At 54.0% G+C, this 19,933-nt stretch overlaps 2 protein-coding genes across 13 annotated transcripts in view; one reads left to right on the top strand and one right to left on the bottom strand.

Moving 5' to 3' along the window:
- CASKIN2 (CASK interacting protein 2) overlaps positions 1 to 7,975 on the top strand; it is a 37,866-nt gene extending 29,891 nt beyond the window's left edge. For 5 of the 9 annotated variants that reach the window (XM_038157504.1, XM_038157503.1, XM_038157501.1 and 2 more), the window contains exons 12-20: positions 118 to 300; positions 699 to 820; positions 1,240 to 1,315; positions 1,428 to 1,522; positions 1,740 to 1,850; positions 1,953 to 2,054; positions 2,257 to 2,395; positions 2,724 to 5,301; positions 5,535 to 7,975. In XM_038157504.1, coding sequence (XP_038013432.1) covers positions 118 to 300; positions 699 to 820; positions 1,240 to 1,315; positions 1,428 to 1,522; positions 1,740 to 1,850; positions 1,953 to 2,054; positions 2,257 to 2,395; positions 2,724 to 5,301; positions 5,535 to 5,631 — 3,503 coding nt within the window. In that variant the 3' untranslated portion in view covers positions 5,632 to 7,975. The remainder of the gene's footprint in view (positions 1 to 117; positions 301 to 698; positions 821 to 1,239; positions 1,316 to 1,427; positions 1,523 to 1,739; positions 1,851 to 1,952; positions 2,055 to 2,256; positions 2,396 to 2,723; positions 5,302 to 5,534) is intronic. The other 4 variants (XM_038157507.1, XM_038157506.1, XM_038157508.1 and 1 more) reach the window with 2 other exon arrangements.
- A 143-nt stretch (positions 7,976 to 8,118) lies between these two features.
- The window catches only part of TMEM94 (transmembrane protein 94), a 53,362-nt gene continuing 41,547 nt past the window's right edge, over positions 8,119 to 19,933 (bottom strand). For all 4 annotated transcript variants that reach the window (XM_038157512.1, XM_038157513.1, XM_038157510.1 and 1 more), the window contains 12 exons: positions 19,739 to 19,854; positions 18,774 to 18,873; positions 17,285 to 17,393; positions 16,560 to 16,749; positions 15,680 to 15,757; positions 15,205 to 15,290; positions 14,658 to 14,739; positions 14,209 to 14,363; positions 13,845 to 13,939; positions 12,612 to 12,705; positions 12,200 to 12,370; positions 8,119 to 11,355 (listed from right to left, as the gene is read on the bottom strand). In XM_038157512.1, the coding sequence (XP_038013440.1) occupies positions 11,283 to 11,355; positions 12,200 to 12,370; positions 12,612 to 12,705; positions 13,845 to 13,939; positions 14,209 to 14,363; positions 14,658 to 14,739; positions 15,205 to 15,290; positions 15,680 to 15,757; positions 16,560 to 16,749; positions 17,285 to 17,393; positions 18,774 to 18,873; positions 19,739 to 19,854 (1,349 nt within the window). In that variant the 3' untranslated portion in view covers positions 8,119 to 11,282. The remainder of the gene's footprint in view (positions 11,356 to 12,199; positions 12,371 to 12,611; positions 12,706 to 13,844; positions 13,940 to 14,208; positions 14,364 to 14,657; positions 14,740 to 15,204; positions 15,291 to 15,679; positions 15,758 to 16,559; positions 16,750 to 17,284; positions 17,394 to 18,773; positions 18,874 to 19,738; positions 19,855 to 19,933) is intronic.

Below are 19,933 nucleotides of genomic sequence, written 5' to 3'. Positions count from 1 at the left end.
GGACTCAGGGGTTGTCACCATGGTTAGAATACTACTTTGGGGGTTGCGGCTCAGCTCTCCCCCCGTCCCTGCCTCCTGCATGAGGTCTGACCACGTGTGTTTTGTCTTTGAATGCAGGCATGGTTGTCCCGCGCGTGGCACCCGCGCAGCAGCGCCAGGGTCCCCCCGGGGCCCTCCCGACCCCCCCTGGGGGGCTGCAGCACCTCCCCGACGAGTGTCCACACCCGGCAGCCCCGAGCGGCCCAGCGGCCTTTGGTCACCTCACCCTAACCCGGACGGCCCCAGGCCCTGACAGCTCAGGTCAGGGGAGCACCTGGGGAGGGAGAGGGGCTGGGGACCTTCCCCTGTTCCCAGCCCTGCCTGCGCAGGGCCACAGGGGGAGACTCTCCTTCCTCCTCTCCATGGGGAAGCAGCCAGATGAAAGGGAGCAGATGCAGGAAAAGGGAGTTTTGTGGAGCCCTTAGAGCAGCCCCTTCTCTCCCTGTGTCTCAGCCCTCTGTGTGTCCCTTGCCACCCAGGTCACCCTGTCTGTGTTGTGCATGCTGGGAGGCGGGAGGGAACTGATGCATTGTCTGTGGCTGGAGGGATCTTGTGGGAGATCAGTGGCATCAGTGTGTTGGCACATGGGACCTTGCTGGGGAACCTCAATGCCCTGTGTCTGGGGAGCTGCTGACAGGCTCCCTACTTACCCCAAGCAGCAGGAGACAGGAACAGCGTGGGCAGCGAGGGCAGCATCGGCAGCATCCGCAGCGCCGGCAGTGGCCAGAGCACCGAGGGCACCAATGGGCAGAGCACCAGCATCCTCATCGAGAATGCCAGGGTAGGCACCAGCCCCCGCTCCCCTGTGCTGCTTCCCTATGCTGGCTCAGGCTGGAGATAGAGCCCCATCCCTTTCCATGCCCCCCCGCAAAGGAGGGGCTGCTGGAGTATCCCACACCTACTTGCTGCCAGGACTCAGCAGGGAGATGCTCCTGGGGAGACCCTAGTTCTTCCCCAAAGCACAGCTGGCCTTTTGAGTGGAGCTGGAGGCTGTGGTTGGCATCACACAGCATCTCCATTCTGTGCTGTGTCACCTGAGAGGATAATAAAAGGCCCTGAGCCAAATCCTGCCCAGACCTTTTGCTGGGTGAAGCTGTGACCAGCAGCCCAGCATGGGTACCACCACTCTGCTCCTGGGGGTGTGACAAAGCTGGTCTCCGGAGTTGCGTTCTTCCTCCACTCACTCCTCCTCTCCCTCAGCCTCTGCCCTCCACCGGTGACAACCTCCAGCAACACCTTTTGGGATCAGAGCCACACAATGGGACCTCCCCAGCAGGTGAGGGCTGTCACAACTCCATGGGGCCTTGGGGACAGCTGTCCCCACAGCTCTAGGGGCTGTTCGCTGTTCAAGTGCCCCTGTGACAGTTCTCCTCTCTCCTTTCTGCCAGGGCCACAGGGCCTCCAGACCCCAGGCAGCTGCCCCCCTGGAGACAGGGTCTTCTCCCACCAGTTCTTGCGTCCTGAACAGCTCCTCGAGGGGAAGGTAACTGGAACAACTGGGGAATGGTGTGCTGGGACAGAGGGCCATGTTTGGGGCACTCAGCCAAGCTCTTATTGCACCAGGGACACAGGGAACTGGGTCTTCAGAACACAAGTGGGTCTTTCCCAGGGAGATCCTGTCATCTTGCCTGGAGCAGTCAGGTTCTTCCAGCCCCTGCAGCCACCGTCATGGGCTGTTTTGTGTCCCATCCTCTCCCCAGGATGCAGAAGCCATTTACAACTGGCTGCGTGAGTTCCAGCTGGAGTCATACACTGTCAACTTCCTCAGCGCTGGCTACGATGTCCCCACCATCAGCCGCATGACCCCAGAGGTGAGGCAGGTCCTTCCCCACCCAGAGCTGCCAGCTGTGGGTACTCATTGCCCCGAGCTGCCTGAGCCACTGCTGACCACGGGCCCACTCTGCTCCCCTTAGGATCTGACAGCCATCGGTGTGACCAAACCAGGCCACAGGAAAAAGATCTCTACAGAAATTGGGCAGCTCAGTATTGCTGAGTGGCTGCCCAACTACATCCCGGTGAGTCCCTGGCACTGAGGCTTTGGTCACCCCCTTTCTTCAGAGCTCTCTGACCCCAGGATAGGACAGGATGGGGTGAATAGCTTTGACTGCGTTAAAGCAGTCAGAGACACCCTAAAAACAGTCTCCTGGGCAGGGAGGGGATGCTGAAGGTGCTGCCCGTTCCTCAGTGCTCATGGCAGTGGCTCTGTGCTCTTTCCAGGCTGACCTGATGGACTGGCTCAGTGCCATTGGGTTGCCCCAGTACCACAAAAAGCTGGTGAACAACGGCTATGATTCCATCACCATCGTGACGGACCTGACATGGGAGGACCTGCAAGAGATTGGCATCAACAAGCTGGGTGAGTCCCTCCTGCCATGCTGGAGTGGCCCAGGGCAGCCAAGTTTCCCACCCAGGTCCCCACGCCCTGTTCTCCCTCAGGCTGGGAGGTGCAGGCATGTCCTGAGCACCCAGAAAAGGCAGTTCCTGGCTGTCCCTAAGAACTCTCCTCAGCCACCTGGAGCTGGGCCCAGCTAGGTAGATGCCAGCAGTAGTTTGTCTCCTCCCATAGGCACGGTTTAGATAACCCTGAGGCCTTTGCCCCATGTGTGATATAACTACTACTCTTCTTGGCCTGGAAACAGGCCTTGGGGGTTGGAGCTGACCCAATGTCCCTTTCCTTCCTGCAGGCCACCAGAAGAAGATCATGTTGGCTGTCAAGAAGCTCAGAGACCTCCGCAAAAACCTCAATCAAGCAGAAGCAACTCTGGCAAGACGCAAAGTCCCCGGTTCCCTGGACATTGTCACCATTGAGTCGCTGGAAAATGGGGAGTGCCACTCCCCACACACGCTCAAAATGACAACCTTCCAGGACAGTGAGCTCAGCTATGAGCTCCAGACAGCCATGTCCAACAGCTGCCACGACACCCTCGGCATCAAGAGCAGCCAGGGAATGTCACGGAGCCAGGAGAGCATCGGGGTGCGGTCGCGGGGCTCAGGGCACTCGCAGGACAACGTGCTGTCCCGGCGCCTCTCCAGCCCCTCGCAGGAGAGCCTGGGCAGCGGCGAGAGCAGCAGCAGCAGTGGGCAGTCCTGTGCGCCCCCTCGCAGCAAGGAGAGCCCGGCCAGCCTGCCGGGCCGGCCCAGCCCCGAGCCCTATGGGAAGCTTGTGTCCCCCGAGGGGCTGAACGGCTTTGCCAATGGTGGCGGCGGGGGCAGCCCTCTCAAGGAGAGGAACCTGCCCGAAGGAACGGATCAGTACGCCCGGCCGGTGGCTCAGAAAGGAGCCGGGACTCCAGCAGTCACTCCCTGCACTCCTCCCCAGACTCCCAGCAAGGGAACAGCCCCGTACGTCTTCATGTACCCACATGTCTCCTTGAAATCCCCAACGGCCCCGTCTGTCCTGGGAGCAGAGCAGCCCAAGGCCCTAGCACATCTCCCCTCCATCTCCCCTGGACAGAAGAGCAGCCTGCAGACGTCAGCCCAAAAAGGCTTCTCCTACCTGCACAGCCAGTGTGGCCCCACAGAGCCACCCACCACAGCCCCCACGACTGGAGAGCATCACAATGGAGGCGAAGGCTTGAAACACAAGAAGCGCTCGCACAGCCTGAACCGCTACGCGCTGTCGGATGGGGAGCATGAGGAGGAGGAGGGGGCCCCCAGCAGCACCCTGGGCTCCTACGCCACGCTGACGCGGCGGCCGGGCCGCAGCCAGATGCCGCGGGCCTGTCTGCAGGCGGATGCCAAGGTGACCCGCAGCCAGTCCTTCGCCATCCGGGCCAAGCGCAAGGGCCCTCCGCCGCCGCCTCCCAAGCGCCTCAGCTCCGTGTCCAGCGCCCTCACTGCCGAGGCAGACGGTGAGCAGCCCCCCAGCCCCGAGCGGCAGCCCACAGCCCCTCAGGACATGGTTGACACAGGTGCCACCCCCAGTGATGCTGGCCGTGGCAGGACAGTGAAGAGCCTGGCTGCTGCGCTGGAGGGAACACCAGGTGTGAATCCTCCCAAGCCCCTCCTGGCCCCAAAACCACTGCACCTGACTCAGGACTCTCTCCCCCGGGCAGATGTGGGTGAGGGGTCCCATGATGGCAGCGATGCCAGCAGTGCCACACTTTCCGATGGCAGCAGGGACCCCTTTGAGAGCGGCAAGCCACGGAGACGAACAGTGAGTGAGCCCAGCGCTCCTATGACAGAGGTGGCTGCACAGGGTGAGCAGGAGGATGCCTGCTCAGACACTGAGGAGGAGGCCAAGCCAGGGGTCTCCTCTTCATCGTCACAGAACAGCTCTAGCGAGTGCATCCCCTTTGCAGAAGAAGGCAATTTAACCATCAAACAGCGGCCCAAGCCCAGTGGGCATTCCAAGGCTGATGTGGCCGTGCCAGACATGGAGCCTGGTTCCCAGCCAGCAGAACCCCAGGGCTCCACTGGGAAGGAGCCAGCAGCCCCCGCTGTCACCAAGGAGCCGCCCGTGCTGGAGTTCAACCTCACCGAGTCAGACACGGTGAAGCGCCGGCCGCGCTTCAGGGAGCGGGAGCCGCTGCAGGCGGTGCTGAAGGCGTTCAGCATGGCGGGGCAGGCAGAGGCAGGGGGCACCTCCACACCCCAGTATGCCCAGGCCCAAGCCGTGAGCATCGCGGGCCCCCCCACCTCGGCACCAGCACCACAGCCCACTCTGGCTGGGGATGCCTTTGACGATGACAGTGTGGAGTTCAGGATTGCTGAGATAGAGAAAAGCATCTTGTCGCTGGAGAAAGGGATGAAGAAGGCCCCAAGCCCCACCAAAGCCCCCAGCCCCACAGAGCTGGTTGGCACGGCTGTGGTGAGGACACCCACTCCAGGTATGGGGGCTTGTGGAGCTGTCTCCAAGGTGGTGGTGGGGCTCCCTCCTATGTTGGTGTGGGAGGTGAGGAGGACCTGTGCCACCACCTACCATGAGTCCCCTTCCTTTGCAGATGTCCCTGCCAAGCACACCTCCGTGGCATCCACCAAGCTCGTCTTCTCTGGACCCAAGACCATCTATCAGCAGGTCCTGCAGCCCTCCCGCCACACTGTTGCTCCCTGGGCAGCCACCGAGGCGGTGCCTGATGTGGTCGGGTCCCTGCCCGGCCCTGGCTCACTGATGCTGGAAACAGGCAGCAAGGTATCAGCAAAGCCTTTGGCTGCTGCCCCGGGGGCCACCCTGGCCCAGCAGTGGCTGGAGCAGACCAACTCCAGCCTAGCTGCCACACTGCAGGCGGCCGAGAAGAAGATCACAGTGGAGGAGGCAGAGAGGTGAGGGAAATGCTGGGTCTGGGCCTCTCGAGGTGGGGTTGGGAAGGTCCCAGGGAGGGCAGGAAAAAGGCTGCACATGGGCACGTCATACGTGCACCACACAGGTCATACATGCTCAAGCCCAGCTCTGTGCTGAGCTCCTGCTGCTGGGTCGGGTCCAGCCTGGCCAAACCTTCCCCATCAGCACCTGCAGCCTTTGAGCAGGGCTTTGACTCTCTCCCTTTCCTCCCCAGCCACCCTGGAACCGTGCACTCGGCCAAGAACATCTTGGAAGACATCAGCAACATGTTCGACGACCTGGCCGACCAGCTGGATGCAATGCTGGACTGAGGCTTGCTCCCTCCTTCCCCTCCCCACCCCTGGCTGCTCCAGCAGTGCCCTTCGTGATGGGGGAAAAGTGGATCCAGCACTGAGCGGTGCCTGCAGGTCTCTCCAGCCGCCTCCCTCTCCACACTTTGCACTGCGGCTGGGAACAAAGCTGCCCTCCTTGCCCACCCTTGGCTCCGTGTCACATGTGACAGCGTGGCCTTGGGCCGGTTTCCGAAGGGGTCAGGCATTTCCCACCGGACTGGAAGCAGGAGGAGAGCCCAGAGGGGCTGCACATGCAGTCCTGGAGGCCACGGAGAAGCCCTTGCTCCCTTGCACAGAGCTGAGGAGCCTCCACAAGGGACCTTTCTCTTTCCCTACTGCATTGTCAGAGTCCTGCGTCTTATTATTTATCCCCTGCCAACAATGTGTCACCGGAGAGACCTCCCCGGGCAGCTGCCAGGGCGCTGGCAATTCACTGTGCAGCCGCAGCCCCGGCCAGGCCTGACAGCCGCTAAAAGAAGACAGGGCTTGTTGCAATTTGGCAGCTTGTGGAGCGAGAAGGAGCCTTTCTGCTTTTTTTGCCGCTTTTCCAAACGCATCAGCATCGGGCAGCGTGGAATCCAAGTGGATCGAAATCCCTTCAGTGGGACCCTCAGACCCCTTGAGATGGGGCTGGCACAGCCTGCAGAGCAGCGGATGCTCCGCCACGGCCATGCTGGACATGTGAGCCTTCCTGCCCCTTCCCAGAGTGATGAGGATGGTAATGGCAGTGCCAAAAACCTGGGAATTTGGGCCAGTCCGTCTGGATCATGCTGCTCAATGGAGTTTGCCCTCTGCCAACACAGTGCCTACGCAAACCCCCACCCTGGTCCTTCTAGAGTGCAGCAGCAGCAGCAGCAGCATGATTAATGCTTTTTAAATTCTTTTCTCCCCTCCCTTATCCCTTTTTTTGGGAGAAAACAGTCCCTTTTCCCAGTGGCCCTCCCTTCAGGGAGCTGCTGGCACAAACCCTGCCGTGAGCATTGTTCAACAGTAGCAGCGTTTGGGACCCGATCCTTCCTTCCCCGCGGCTCTGCAGCCAGCGGGGGAGCTGACCCCGGATGCCAGCGCGGCCACAGCCCGGGGCTGCAGCGGAACGGCTGCGAGAGCGCTCTGCACCCGAGCGGGAGGAGCGGCTGCATCGCTCCCAGACAGATTTCTCTCGCAGGATCTGCTCAGTAGTGCATGGCTAAATATGTCCAAGAGCCCCGAACTTGGCTCGCGCTCGGCATGCCAAGCAAATGAAAGCATCAGAGCACCAGAAGGGAACCGAAGATTGTGCTGAAGTGCCATTTGCTACAAAAATTCCAAACAAAGGGAAAGAAAATTCCACGCATTTCCCTTTTCTTTAAAAAAAAAAATCTGAGAGGGAGAAGGTGGCTGAGAAGGCAGCTGCTTCCCAATCCTGTCGGGAGTTTGCAGCTGGGCTGGACTGTTTGCAGAACCTTGTGCTGTTGGATGGGAAGGGGAGCAAAGCCCACCTGAACATTCCTGAGGTCTCTGCTCCTGAGGGCAGCTATGCCATGGGCTGGACAGGCAAGAGGTGCCAGCCTGCTTTCTGGGCTGAAAATCAAAGACAATAAGCCCTGAAAAAAACCTAAAATCCCGTTGTTGTCTGGGACTTGAGGTCAGTGTGAGGCAGGTAAGACACTTCTTCCCTGGCTCTGATTTCTGTCCCACACTGAGTGCATCCACTGCCTGTGTCTGAGTGCCACATCATGGACATGATGATTTCAAATAGCTACAACCAGTGGCACTTTATAAAGAGGTTCACAGAAACCTTTTAAAACTGATTTTTACTCTCATGAGTCAACCTGGGACAAGCCCAGTTGGTTGGTTTTTTTTCCAATGTTGATAAACTGTAAATTTTTTTTTAAAGGCCAATGTATATATTTTAAATGTGATTTATTCTATATATTTACTAACCAGAACTGCAAGTCTTGGGTCAGGGATAAGAGGACACTGGGGTGGAGCTGCCGCTGTCTGAGCCACCTGAGGGCAGCACAACGCTGCTCTCATTGTCAATAAGGGAACTAAACATTTGATTTTGCAGAAGAATGCCTATTTTTTGAGCTCTAGATCTCTATTTTGAAGCTACTGTATGGTGTGTAAGTTATGTACACTGCAACTGGGACTAACTGACCCCGGCTGCACCTGCTCCATGCAGCGAGACAGTGAGGGGAAAAAATAGCCCGTGTAATCACCAGACTGACAACAGATTTTAAACCATCTGCTCTGTTTGTGTTAATCATGTGTTTTGTTTTCCACTAACATCCATTAAGACTAAATTCTATTAAACAGTGGGGCATATTTTACCCTTTTGATAGTTTTGCCTAGTTGTGTCCTTTGTGTGAAATGGGACAAACTTGTCTCCTGCTTGAGGTCCACTGAGGATCAGCTTTATCCTGTCCTTTGAGTGCTCCAGAGGCCCTCAGATATTCTCCCCCGGTGAGTCCCAGTCACCCCCAGTGAGGTTAATGTTCAGAGTGAGTCTCACCACCACGACAGTAATGTGGTGACAACATTGATGTCCCAGTGTCCAGCTCTGCCCATGTGACACCGCCACCATCCCCATGTGCCAGGGAGAGCATTCCTCCCTCCTCCTGCCTGCTCAGAGTGTGGCCACTGTCACCCCAGTGCCTCCTTTGCTCAGAACAAGCAGCCCAGGCCTCCTTATCCCACCACTGCTTGTCTGCAATGCTCCCAGTGCCTTTTCCAGCTGACTCCAACCTTTCACCCATTCAGAGGGATTCAAACTGTGCCTCCAGCCTCGACTGAAGCAGTGCTTGGGATCCAGGAAACCACCAGGTAAGCAAACCTACTTTGTAGGAAGAGGCTTTCAGAGATGGACAGATTTGCCCAAAGCTGAGCAGAAACTGGGAAAAAGGCCAGAACTGGATCCCAGGAGCATCAAGCTCTTAGGCTGTATCCCTACAACAGGAAAATCACACCCTGTGACCCCAGCAACCACAGACATTTTTACCTCCTTCCTTTGCTGGGTGCAAACTCATTCCCAACTCTTGGGTGTGTTATCCAAGACAATCATTTATTGCCATTCATATACTGGATGCTTGTGGGTCTGGGTTGGTTTATTTTTTTTTTCTTTTTTATACAATTTACAAGTTTTAATACAAATGAAATATTTTTACATACATCCCAAAAAATTTAATATAAAATATACAGCATTTAAAAACATCTTGATGTAGGAAATTTCCTTCTGAAGCCATGCACTCTGACCCTTAGACACTTCAGTGGCTGAGGGAAGGGTGGCACTGGCAAGACCATCCTAAAGGCTCCATTCATACACTTTACTCCCTCCAAGTCTAGCTGGGGAAGGAGGATGCAGGAAAATAAACATTTGTGATCACCCAGAGGAGGAAGCCTTGAAGGTGCCTTCTCTAGAGGAAGGTGTGGCCAGCAGGAAGCCCTGGAATCTGCTGCTTTTTAACACCTACAACAGTTCATGGCACAGGACAAGAACTGAGGTCGGGGTGGGGGCAAAGCTGGGACAGCAGTGAGCAGCTCTGTGCTGCCTCTGACTCCAGCTCAGTTCATATCCCACTTGTGATCCCACCCTGGCATAGCAAAGGAAAGCTGATTTCTCAGGGGCCAGGTGTCACAGATCTGGAGCTGGCATTTAGTGAATTGAGGCTGAGAAAGGTGCAGCTTGTTCTCCCTGAGCCCTGCAGGTGCCAGGAGAGTGAGGGCACAGTCCAGCCTGGCTGGCTAAGGTGCACAGACACTGCTGTGGTGCAGGGGAGGAGCCCTGTGCTTCCCCAGGGAGCTGCAGGAACTGGGTCCAGGGCTTGGAACAGCCCCAGCTGCCCCCCCTCCAGCACCCTCAGTGTGTCCCCAGAGCTCAGGGGTCGGCTGTACCCGGCTCTGCTCCTCTACCAGCCCCACAGCAGGGTGAGGGTATTGCTCAGAGACACTCAGCCATGTCTGTGCTCTCTGGTTATGCTGAAAAGTGAGGAAGACAAGGTGAAGCAGCAGGGCAGAGCTTGGGGGTTCCAGCCAGCTCCCTACCTGCCCAGGAAGGATCAGCTGCCACTTGTTAATCTCAGGTACCAAAGAGGAAGTAACAGCCAAATACTGTAGTGTTAAATGTTGGGACCAAAAACATGGCCAGGATTTACCAGCTTTAGTCAGTGTTTAGAATTAGAGTCAATATCTCCATGACCTGCAAATATTCTGGTAGCCAAGCCTGTGTGCTCCTGTGTGGCCCTTGGCTGTCAGCCCCCAGCAGGACCAGTGCTCCCAGAACAGATGGGGTCTGGTCAGAGCTCAGGAGCACGTGAGCTGCACTGGGGCAGATCATGGTTTGCCAGAGCCCTCAGGAGAGACCTCCAGAAAAACACCGAGCAGATGTTGCCCAGGGAGGTTGTGGCTGCCTCATCCCTGGAACTGTTAAAGGTCACATTGGACAGGTCTTGGAGCACCCTGGGGTAGAGAAAGGTGTCCTTGCCCATGGCAGGGTGCCCATGGCAGGGGGTGGAACAAGATAAGCTTTAAGGCCCCTTCCAACCCAAACCATTCTGTGGTTCTGTGTGAAGGCATTAGCACAGAGGGGAGAGACTTCCCAGCACTATCACAGACAGACATGATTGGGTGGGGTTCCCTGTGCCTCGGGGAGCAAGAACTGGATGCAGCACAATCCTGAGATTGGGAAAGGAGCCATTCACCAGCTCTGTATTAGTCACAACTGCAAGTTGCAGATATCCTGCCTGGAAAGACATCCCCTCCCTCTAAGGCAGGATAGTCAGGGCTCAGGCTTTATCTCGAGCTGTGGTTTTCTCAAGCAGGCACATTACTGAAGCAGCAGTTCAGCTCACAAACAGGAGAACAGCTATAAAACCTCTCTAGGGGTTGTTAAAGAACATAAAAGCTGGTTGAACAAGGCTGCAGGAAGCTCAGCCATGCTGGCTCCCTGCAGGCAGGCAGAGCTGCCCTCCCTCGGCACCAGAACAGAGGATCACAGGGAGCTTTTCCCAAAGCCCAGTCTCATCCCTCTTCTGACACAGCCAGCACATGGCTGTGACAACGACACTAGAGGGCAGGGCTGGCCCAACCCAGCCGTCCAGAGACCCTTTCCCACTGTCCCTTTGGAATGTGAGCTCCCAGCACTCTGGGAACTGCAAGAGGGATGACTCCTTTGCCCCAGACACAGGGCAGGGAGGTGGGGAGGGCATGCACAGACAAGCACACGTGGAGAGCGGGCTGAAGTGGAAAACCAAAACGGGTTTCAATAGAGATCTCCTGCTTCAGCAGCCCTACTGGTCCCAGATTCTCCTGCCAGGCCCAGGAAACCCATCTGTTCACAAAGAGGAAAGGAGCCGCTTCATTTTAGCATCACCATGATACTAACAAATACCTCCAGTAATAAATAAATAAAGGAAGAGCAGCCTGAATAGGCACCAGAGCTTGCAGGCTCCTGTGAGGCTACCTGGTAGGCTGGGAGGGGGCTGCATACCTGTGGGGCGATCCCTGCCTGGGGCCCCGGGAAGGTGCAGATGTAGTTTTGACAGGAGGCTGTCTGGTTTGCATGTGTGATGGAAAATTCCCTGAGCCTTTGGTGCAGCCACTCTCCCAGTGGCTGTTTGGCCCTGGCTCCAGGGAACTTGAGCTGGGTGCTTTTAAAATGGCGAATTCATCCCCAACTTGGTTTCAAACTGCAACTTCTGCCTCTTTTGGTAACGGACACGGACTCTAGACAAGAAGAAAGAAGACAGTCAGTATGCAGGGGGGTGAAAGGTAAGACTGTTCCACTGCCATTCCTGAGCTGCTAGCCCCAAGAAGCAGGGAAGCCCCTGGCCTGGGCCCTGGGGTAGCCTGGGAGTGGAATCAAATCCAGAGAGCAACCTATGGTCTCAGTCCCACCCCATCCAGCTAAATCCCATCTCCAGGGACACCAGACACAGCACAGAAAGATCCAGAAACCCTTTGCAGGAACTGAGATGCTGTCTCTATCCCCATCAGGGTACCCTGTAATCCCAGCTTTTCCTCCCCAGCCCATTTCCTGAATCAATGTTCATTAGTGTTGACTCCCAGCTCTGGCTGCTCCCTGTGCTGGGAAGAACAGGCAGTCACTTTGCCTGCTACTCGTTCTTGGCTTCAGCCACTTCCCCTGAAAACGAGTCCCACAGTCCAGGCTCTGTGTGAAGGCACATTTCCTCTGCTGTGATTCAATGCCTCTCTGTCCTCATGGGACAAGATGGAGAGAGCAGCCCTCCCCATTCCATACTGGTGTTGCATAGACCTTGGCTGTCTCCCTCCCTTTGGTTTGAGATAAGGAAATTTTGCTCTCCCTTCCTGCTCCCAATCACTGCCACTGCCCTTCTCTGACCCTCCTTCCTCCCCTGCGCTTCCTCCCTGGGAGGTGGAGCGTGGGCCTGCACACAATAGCCAGGTGATTTACACAATGCAGTCAGCTTTTCCTTTTTGTTCCCCACCCTGTTCCCTGGGCATCATTATTTTTTGCAGCTCAAGGCCAGGCTTGAGGGAGGAGGAAGGCTTCAGCTCTTTCCCGCCATCCTTCCTACAACCCCCATACCTGATTTCATGCAGCTTGACAATCTCATTGATGATAACCACAAGGACCAAGGAAAGAAAACCCAGGAGCCATGCGACCGGAGAGATGGAGACGTGGTTAAAGGTCAAAGAAGAATTGAGGTTTTCCCAGAGTTTCAGGTCCAGCACAGTCTGTGCCACTTGCCCCAGCACTCTAAGATTAAGAACAGACACAGCAAATCTCAGCAGACCTGATGAGCTTCCCAGGATCTGCAGATCATGGTTCAGGCCCAGATGAAATGCTCACACCAGAGACCCTTCAGCAGTTCAGCAGTGGAGATCAAGCGCCATGCACTTGATTCTCCCTCAGCACCAAGAAACTGGTGCTGGAGTGGGCCTGGGGCCTTCCTTGCTCCAGCATCCTGGAGCACCTTCCCAGGGCTGTGGGTACTCACACAACAGCCACAGTGAGCGTCCACCAACGGTTGGAGAGGGGGCTCTTCTTCCACAGGGGCTTGGTGCGATGCACGTGGGTGATGGATATGAACACTGCAGAGAAAAGGGGATTATTCAGCATCACACACAGATACAGCACTTTACAAGGTACATCAACACCTGTTACTTCTAAGGGATATGGGGTTCATGTCCCTGGAACCAGCCTACCATTTGGGGCTCTTTCAGACCAGGCTCCTCACAGCACTTCCAAGTGCCTGGAATGCAGGTGGGGCGGTGCAGTGGTTGTACAGCACACAATTATTCACTGTGAGCCTGGTTCACAGCCTGGGAGCTAAAACAGAGCAGGCAAAGGCCCAGGTCTGGGGAGTGGGACAGGGGTGGGTGTGCCCTTGTTCCAGGGCTGCAACAGAGGAAAGCTCCAGCCCAGAAAGAGATTTGGCCAGAGACCCAGGGCTGTCTGTACACGACTGAACATTTGCTCAGCTTTCCCTTGGGCCCTTCCAAACAGCTGTCAGGCAAAGAACCCCTGCCTTGCCTCGGGGGTCCGAAGGATACAAAAGCACAGCAACCCACTCTCTCCAAAGACAGAGATCAAATCAGGAAGCATTTCTGTTGGACTGGACACCTGCACATGTCAACACACAGTGCTCTGCCCAGCACCATGGGACATAAGGGACAGGGAACTGAGACCCTTCAGCAATGTCAGAGAGCAGCTGGACCCACCCTGCCAGGCAATGGGTGCAGATGATGAGGGTCAGCCAGGAGCTGGCTCTACACCCCTCCAGAGGGTTTGAAAAGGCTTCCAGCTCTCAAACAGTCACAGCTGCAACAGTCTCCTTTGTGGGAAGGCAGTGGGGTACTTCACAGAACAGCAGCAGGCTATTATATAGCAGGGATATAAACATTTTTGAAGGAGGGAATATTTTTGGAGAGCTTCACGTGCTGCTACTAACTTTCAAGAAGGCAAAAGAAATTTCGCTCTTCTAGTGAGACTGGACAGAACCAGCACTTCACCAGACTAATAGGAAGCAGAATCAGTTTTGAGGGTGCTGTCTTTAATCTACCAGGGTAATGTTTAGTGAGAGAGGGGGATCTGTGCCTGTGCTGTGAGGCCACTGCAGTGTCTGCTTCTATCAGGGAGTTTCTGCTCTGGCATAGGAGGCAAAGAAAGAGACAGAGGATGCAAGCTTTCCCCCAGAGCAGGGAATGGGGTTCTGGGAACAGGGACTTACCTGTGTGTAAAACAATCAGGCCAGCTGTGAGCTTCTGGGCTACCAGGAGAGCATTGGAAAATGTCCCAAACCAGTCAGGAGCACCATAAGCATTGCTAGTGAATGAGAGGACACAGGAAAGTCAACAGTGGGCACTTAACTGACCTGCTCCCACCAGGGCCATGTCCTCTTTTAACAGCTGAGGAACCTGTGTGAGCTCAGGCTGTCCTGGTACAAGGAGGTGACAGTGGGCAATGATGTAGCTGTCAAGGCTACAGCCCTGGTGGGTCATGGGAGAGGCTGAAGCTTGTTAGAGGATTGGAATCAGTCCTCCTTGGAAAGGGCAGGAGCAGTGGGGATGTGTGTGCCAGGCCCAGTTCCTCACCTGTGCAGCATGATGGAGGAGCAGGCTGTGAGGTTGAGGCTGGTCGTGTTCACCCCTTTGCAGGACTCATGCAGGGTGAACCCGAAGCAGATGAGGCAGGAGCAGATGGTCAGGCTGAATTTCAGCAGGAAGCAGAGCAGGAAGTAGTGCTGAGTCTGTGAAAAAGGGAAAGGAAGGAGGATGACATGGGCATGTCATTGGTACCACCTCCTCCCCATGGACCATCAGAGAATCAGTGGCTGCAAAATACAAGCTGTAGTACAGATGAGATACTGCACTGAGGATCTGCCCTCTGGGCAAGCTGGAATAGAGGATTCCCTCCCTGGCTCATGCCATGGATCAATTTACTGAGCAAGCTAGGAAGGCACAGGGCCTCAGCTATGCACCAACACTGGGACAAAACTGAAGAGAAAAATGTGTGGACAATTTAAATCTGAGGGGCCACCTACCTTCTTGGGAATGGAAGTCAAGTTTTTTCCTGTTGCCATGGTCATGATGGAGCTGTGGGGAGGCTTGCCCAGGAGCGAGATACTGGAGAAAGGTAAGTTAAGTGTCTCAGTATTGTGTTCAGGCACCAGAGCTATTGTGCTTTTAACTAACATTTGAACCCAAATAACCTACTCAGACTGCTTGAAGCACTCTGATTGGCACTTATCTTTACATATGCTGTAAAAGGTGTTATTCATGGCAGGTGCAGACAGAGAAATGACCTCCAAATGTATAAAGAAGAAAAAAAACCACCTGTGGTACCTTGGCCTCTACCTGACACCCCAGACTTTCCATCTCTTAAGGCAGGGGTTAACACAGCAGCACACAAATGCTCCTGTCAATGTTTCCAAGCACTTTGTCAAAGCAGGTGCTTGGAATAATCTTTGCAGCCTTCTTAGCATGCTGTGGGTGAAGTCAGCTTTCTTTCAGCATGGACACAGTGAGGCTGAGAGAGTGCTCTGTGCATCCTGTGGGGAGTGGGAGGAGATTCCACCCTGACAGACTCACCTGAGCAGAGGGTAGCAGAAACAGGAGAGCCACACGATGTCTGTGGTACTGAGGATGGGGGGCAGCTGCACCAGGCAGGAGAGGAACTGGACAGAAACAACCCAGAGTGAAGAGCATGAGCAGTGCTAGGATGGACTTGCTACCCAAAATGCTGCTGCCTTCCCTGAAACGCTGGGATGAACTGGTAACTGGCTGCCACTGCACAGCCCCTCCATATGTTCCTGTGGCAGGAGCTGCAGGGGATGCTTTTCTCCAGGGAAAAAGGATTTGAAAGTAAATGTATGAGGATGAGGGAGAAGGGGCAGCACAGGCTGAGATCACCAAGTCTCCATCTGTAACTTCCCCAAACACACTGTGTAAACCTGACTGAAGGCCACATTCCTCCCTCGAGGCTGTGCCACTGCAGCCACCTATATCCATGTTAGCCCTCCTGTCCTCTGAGCTAAACACTGTTCCCAGCCAGGCCAGGACTCACCTGAATGACAACCAAGGTCAGCTGGCACTGCAGCAGGAACAGGAAACACTTGCGGATCCCGTACGTTGCATGCCTGGCCTGGAAGGAAGCACAAACCCTCAGAGCCCTGCTGGGAGCAGCTGCCAGCCAAGAGCAGTGACTGGCAGGCAGGGACAGAACATGAAGCCTGCAGGGGAAGTGGGAGGGGAGAGGATCTGGACACATTTAAAGCAAAAAGGGAAGGTCTCTTGCCTACATGGAGAGGTTTTGAAGGAAAGGTAGGATTTAGCCAAGGGGTAAGTTTGTTTTAAACTCCTAGCTTTTCTGGGGTTTCACTTCTCCTTAACACTGCATTGTTGCCTGGCTAGGGATTTCTGCAAGATTATACTTCATCCAGATGAACAATATTCATGTTCTGTTGTCACAAGGAACCATGCATTCTCTGCACCTTGGACCAGGAGGGCCAGGCAGGAAGATTCTCCCTCTTGTGCTTCCTGGACAAAGGCCAGGAGTGCCACCCTGTTCTTTTAAGTTCTTCTAAGCCTTCTGATGTTTACATTTTTGTAATGGAGTTTCTCACACACTTTTCATGTAAATAATGATTGTTTTGCATTCATTTCTGGAGGAGGAGAAATTTGATGGACTGTTGGTTTGACAAGTGTGGCTAGAGAGGTGGCAATGTCATCCTCCAATCCATGGTCACTTTTGAAAGTCTGTAAATATTGGAGTTTGGAAATTAACCACGCTCTTTTTACCTTGGACATTCCAGCTTGTGTGTGTCGTTCATTTTGTGTCCAACTGCGACACAGGAGACACAAGCAAAGCTCCTGCTGGCAGCACTCTGGGCACCTCAAGCAGAATGCTACTGTGAGCTCCTGGCTCTGGGGATTGCTTAGCTCACCTGCTCTATGAGTCTGATGATGCTGGTGCTCTCTTCTTGGCGGAAGGACATGGAGCAGGGCAGGCTGTTGAGCTGCCCTGAGAGCTGCAGCGGGGTGAGCTCCTCAGAGCCATTGCTCAGGGTAGTGCTGGTGGCATAGCCAAAGGTCTCCCAGGAGCAGCGGGATGGGTAGAGAGGGTCCAGGGCTATACTGCAAGGACAACACAGGAGTGTTAGTGAAAGGCCTCATCCCAGAAAGGAAACTGTCTGACTGCAGTCCAGCTTGGAAGGTCACTCTGTGCTGTGCCATGCTCTGTATACCTTGCTCAGGTAGAGAAGCCTGAGCTATAACATGAAAGTAGGATCAATCTCCCTAGAGTTTCAGTTATTCACAGAGAAATAATGAACATATTTGGGTTTGTGGCACAAAGTCAACAAATTGGCTGATCCATGGGGTACTTTCACTCTTTCACCCAATGGGAAGCATCTGTAATGGCAGTTGGGGCACAACAGTCCAGCATGTAAGAGACAATCTTCCTTTCAGACATGGAAATACTTCTGTGTGTGTCAAGGGCCTTAAACAGACATCCCCATCCAATCCCCCCAAATCTCCCTCTTGTAGACAAAACAGACAGAGCAATTGTGAGCACCTCCCTGCACAACCCACAGGTCTGGTGGCACCCACAGCTGGGTACTTCCTAAGATGGAGGCAAAGGCAGCTGGAGGAGTAATAGACCCTGCCCCACCTGATATCACTCTGCAGGAAGAGGCAACTGTTCCGAAGGTTGGCAGAGCTTCCTAGACAGCAGGTCACCTCCCCATACTCCTGCATGATCTTGATCATCTCACACATGGCTGCAGAGGGACAGAAGGAGCAATAGTGTGTTATGTCATTATGCACACAAAAATGCAGTGTTTCACACTCTTTCCAATCTGGATAACAAACAGATCCTTTAAAACTGCCCCATCTGATACTCACCACTTGTGTATATTGAGATCCACAGTCAAAGCACAATATTAGATAGTTAATTAACTGCAGATCAGGTACTCTATCTATCTGCCACTGCACGAATTATCTGTGGTTCAAAGAAATATGACCCAGAGATTTGCATCTCCAGCACACCTCTTTCAGACCAGAGATGTAGGCATAGCCTGGTGCATAAAACAGCTTCAACATCAAATGCTCTTGTTAGAAAGCAGCAGAAATGAAATAAACCCAAATAATTAAAACTGAGAATAAATACAGTGTTTCAAACTCAGCAGCACATCATTAGTGTTGTTGTCAGTCTAAGGGAAGGGAGGGAATGTAACAAACCACTCCAAAAGCAGTGCCACATTTAGCCATACTCAGAGCCAGCCCCTACTCCCACCCATCTTAATCAATATGTTTACTGACATCCCTGGGGCCTCTAAGTCAAAGCTGCTGTTTGATCTGATTTTAGTTCTGTAACTCCACGCAGTGCTCTGTGTATACATGGACTTTCCAGAATGCTCCAGGCAAAAAAACCCCAAGCCTCCCTTCTGCAGGCTCCCTTGTGAACACCTTCACTAAATGCCTGGTGCACAAAGACCTGCAGCACAGCGAGGGATTGGGTCAAGTGGGCCACTTCTGTCAGAGGAAATTTGGGCACTAAGTGTGAAGGCAGACTGGACTGTGACTGACATACTGGAAACTGTGACCAGAGGTACTGAAATGGCAAATCATAATGATGCTCCACACTTACTGGAGATTTGGCAGTTATTTGCCAGTTGAGCACTCAGCCCCTTTCTTTAAGTAATACCTTACAGAGAGAGAAATTTTGTCCTTTCTGTTTGCTGCAATCAAAAACTGCAAAGCAGCAGAAGGTGTTAACAGCAACTGCCAGGGGAACATCATTCTGGGAAGTGACTCCAAGTTACAGAAGACTTGTGAGCAGAGATCAAAGTCTCCCGGTACACTGATAACACTTATTTAACGAAAGGCAGTAACATTTTGGATGTTTGCTTTTGTGTCTCCTATGAATGCAAACTGAAAGGAGTGGTTCTCAGCCCAATTCAGCAGCTGGACAACAGCTGCATTAAAATTCAGGTAACACCTGGCTCCCCACACGCAGCAACAGAGAGTAATTAATATCAGTAAGTCCTTCTAAATTACTGGAAGGTATCCCCTTCCCTTCACCCATGTCCACACTTGGATGAGCCAGACCAAGGAGCTGGAAAAGGAATTCATGGACAGGAGTAGGAAAGGCCACTTACTCTCTGGGGTGCAGTCTGTGAACAGGGGCACCAGCAAAGGCACGTTGTCAATGTTCTGGAGGTGAGGTCTCACCTGGTGGATCCCCCGGGGGAGTTTGGCCTGAAAAAGAGAAAGAACAGATTAGGCAGGGGGTGTGAGAGAGAGGCATTTCAGAGGGAACTGCTGAAATGAGAATGATGATTCCTAGAATTATGCAACTTCAAGATCAGATACAAATTCATGTTCCAGCAGATAGAACTGGCTTTCCCAAGGCACTGCCTAAAGTTTTCTGAGAAAGTTCTACACTGACCTGTCAAGCTGCCTGCGCTTGCCCTCAGGGCTTGTAAGGTCAGTGTGATAAACCTGTGCTCAAGGATTCCTGAGGACTTTTTGCCTGTGTGGAGAATCTAGTCAGACACATCTGCTGTCTTCTAGCACCTGGATCTATTTCAATTGCAGCCACATCAACCACAAGCAAGGCAAGAAGGGTTCTTACCTTCTAAAACCAGGCCTAAAAGATTTTTTTAAATCTATATCTGATATTCCTGTAATCTCTGCTGAGCACATGTGAGGTCTTTCTGAAGCAGGAAGGGCTTGTCTCACGCTCCAACCACTGGGCAGCCACCAGACTGTGGCTCACAGCTGGAGGAGAGAGTGTTTCTTCTGTCTGCATGGAAAGTGGGGATGTTCCCACTCCCTGCCCAGCCCATGAACCCAGAGGAACTGAGATGCAGCTCTCAAGGTTACCCCCTGTTTGGTAACCTCCACTCCTAAACTCCTAAGCAAAGAACTGTTCAGCAAAAGTAACTAACTGAGAGAATCCCAAATATCTCAGGCTCTAGATACCAAGCTGGAAGAGGGTGAGAGACATCAGGGGTCCCAATGGAAACCAATCTCCTTTGAAAAGGACTTTCCTCTGGGAGTACTGAGGTGACACTTCTGCCTATGACAACAGTAGGTGGTGTACAGGGAGAGGGGCCCTCACCCTGTTGCAGTCCTCCAGGAAGCTGGGGATATCACTGTCTGTTGGCTGGAAGCTGATGAGATCCGAGTGCCCTTCCTCTTCCATCAGCAGAAGCCCCTCCACATCATCTCGGGAAACTGGAGCAGAGAGAAGCAGCACAAACAATCACAAACCTGCCTCTGCCACCCCTGTGCCACCCACATGGGACATGCACGT

The sequence above is a fragment of the Motacilla alba genome, chromosome 18, assembly GCF_015832195.1.
Source record: "Motacilla alba alba isolate MOTALB_02 chromosome 18, Motacilla_alba_V1.0_pri, whole genome shotgun sequence".
Classification (NCBI taxonomy): Eukaryota; Metazoa; Chordata; class Aves; order Passeriformes; family Motacillidae; genus Motacilla; species Motacilla alba.
This window is presented reverse-complemented; position numbering and strand designations above follow the sequence as displayed.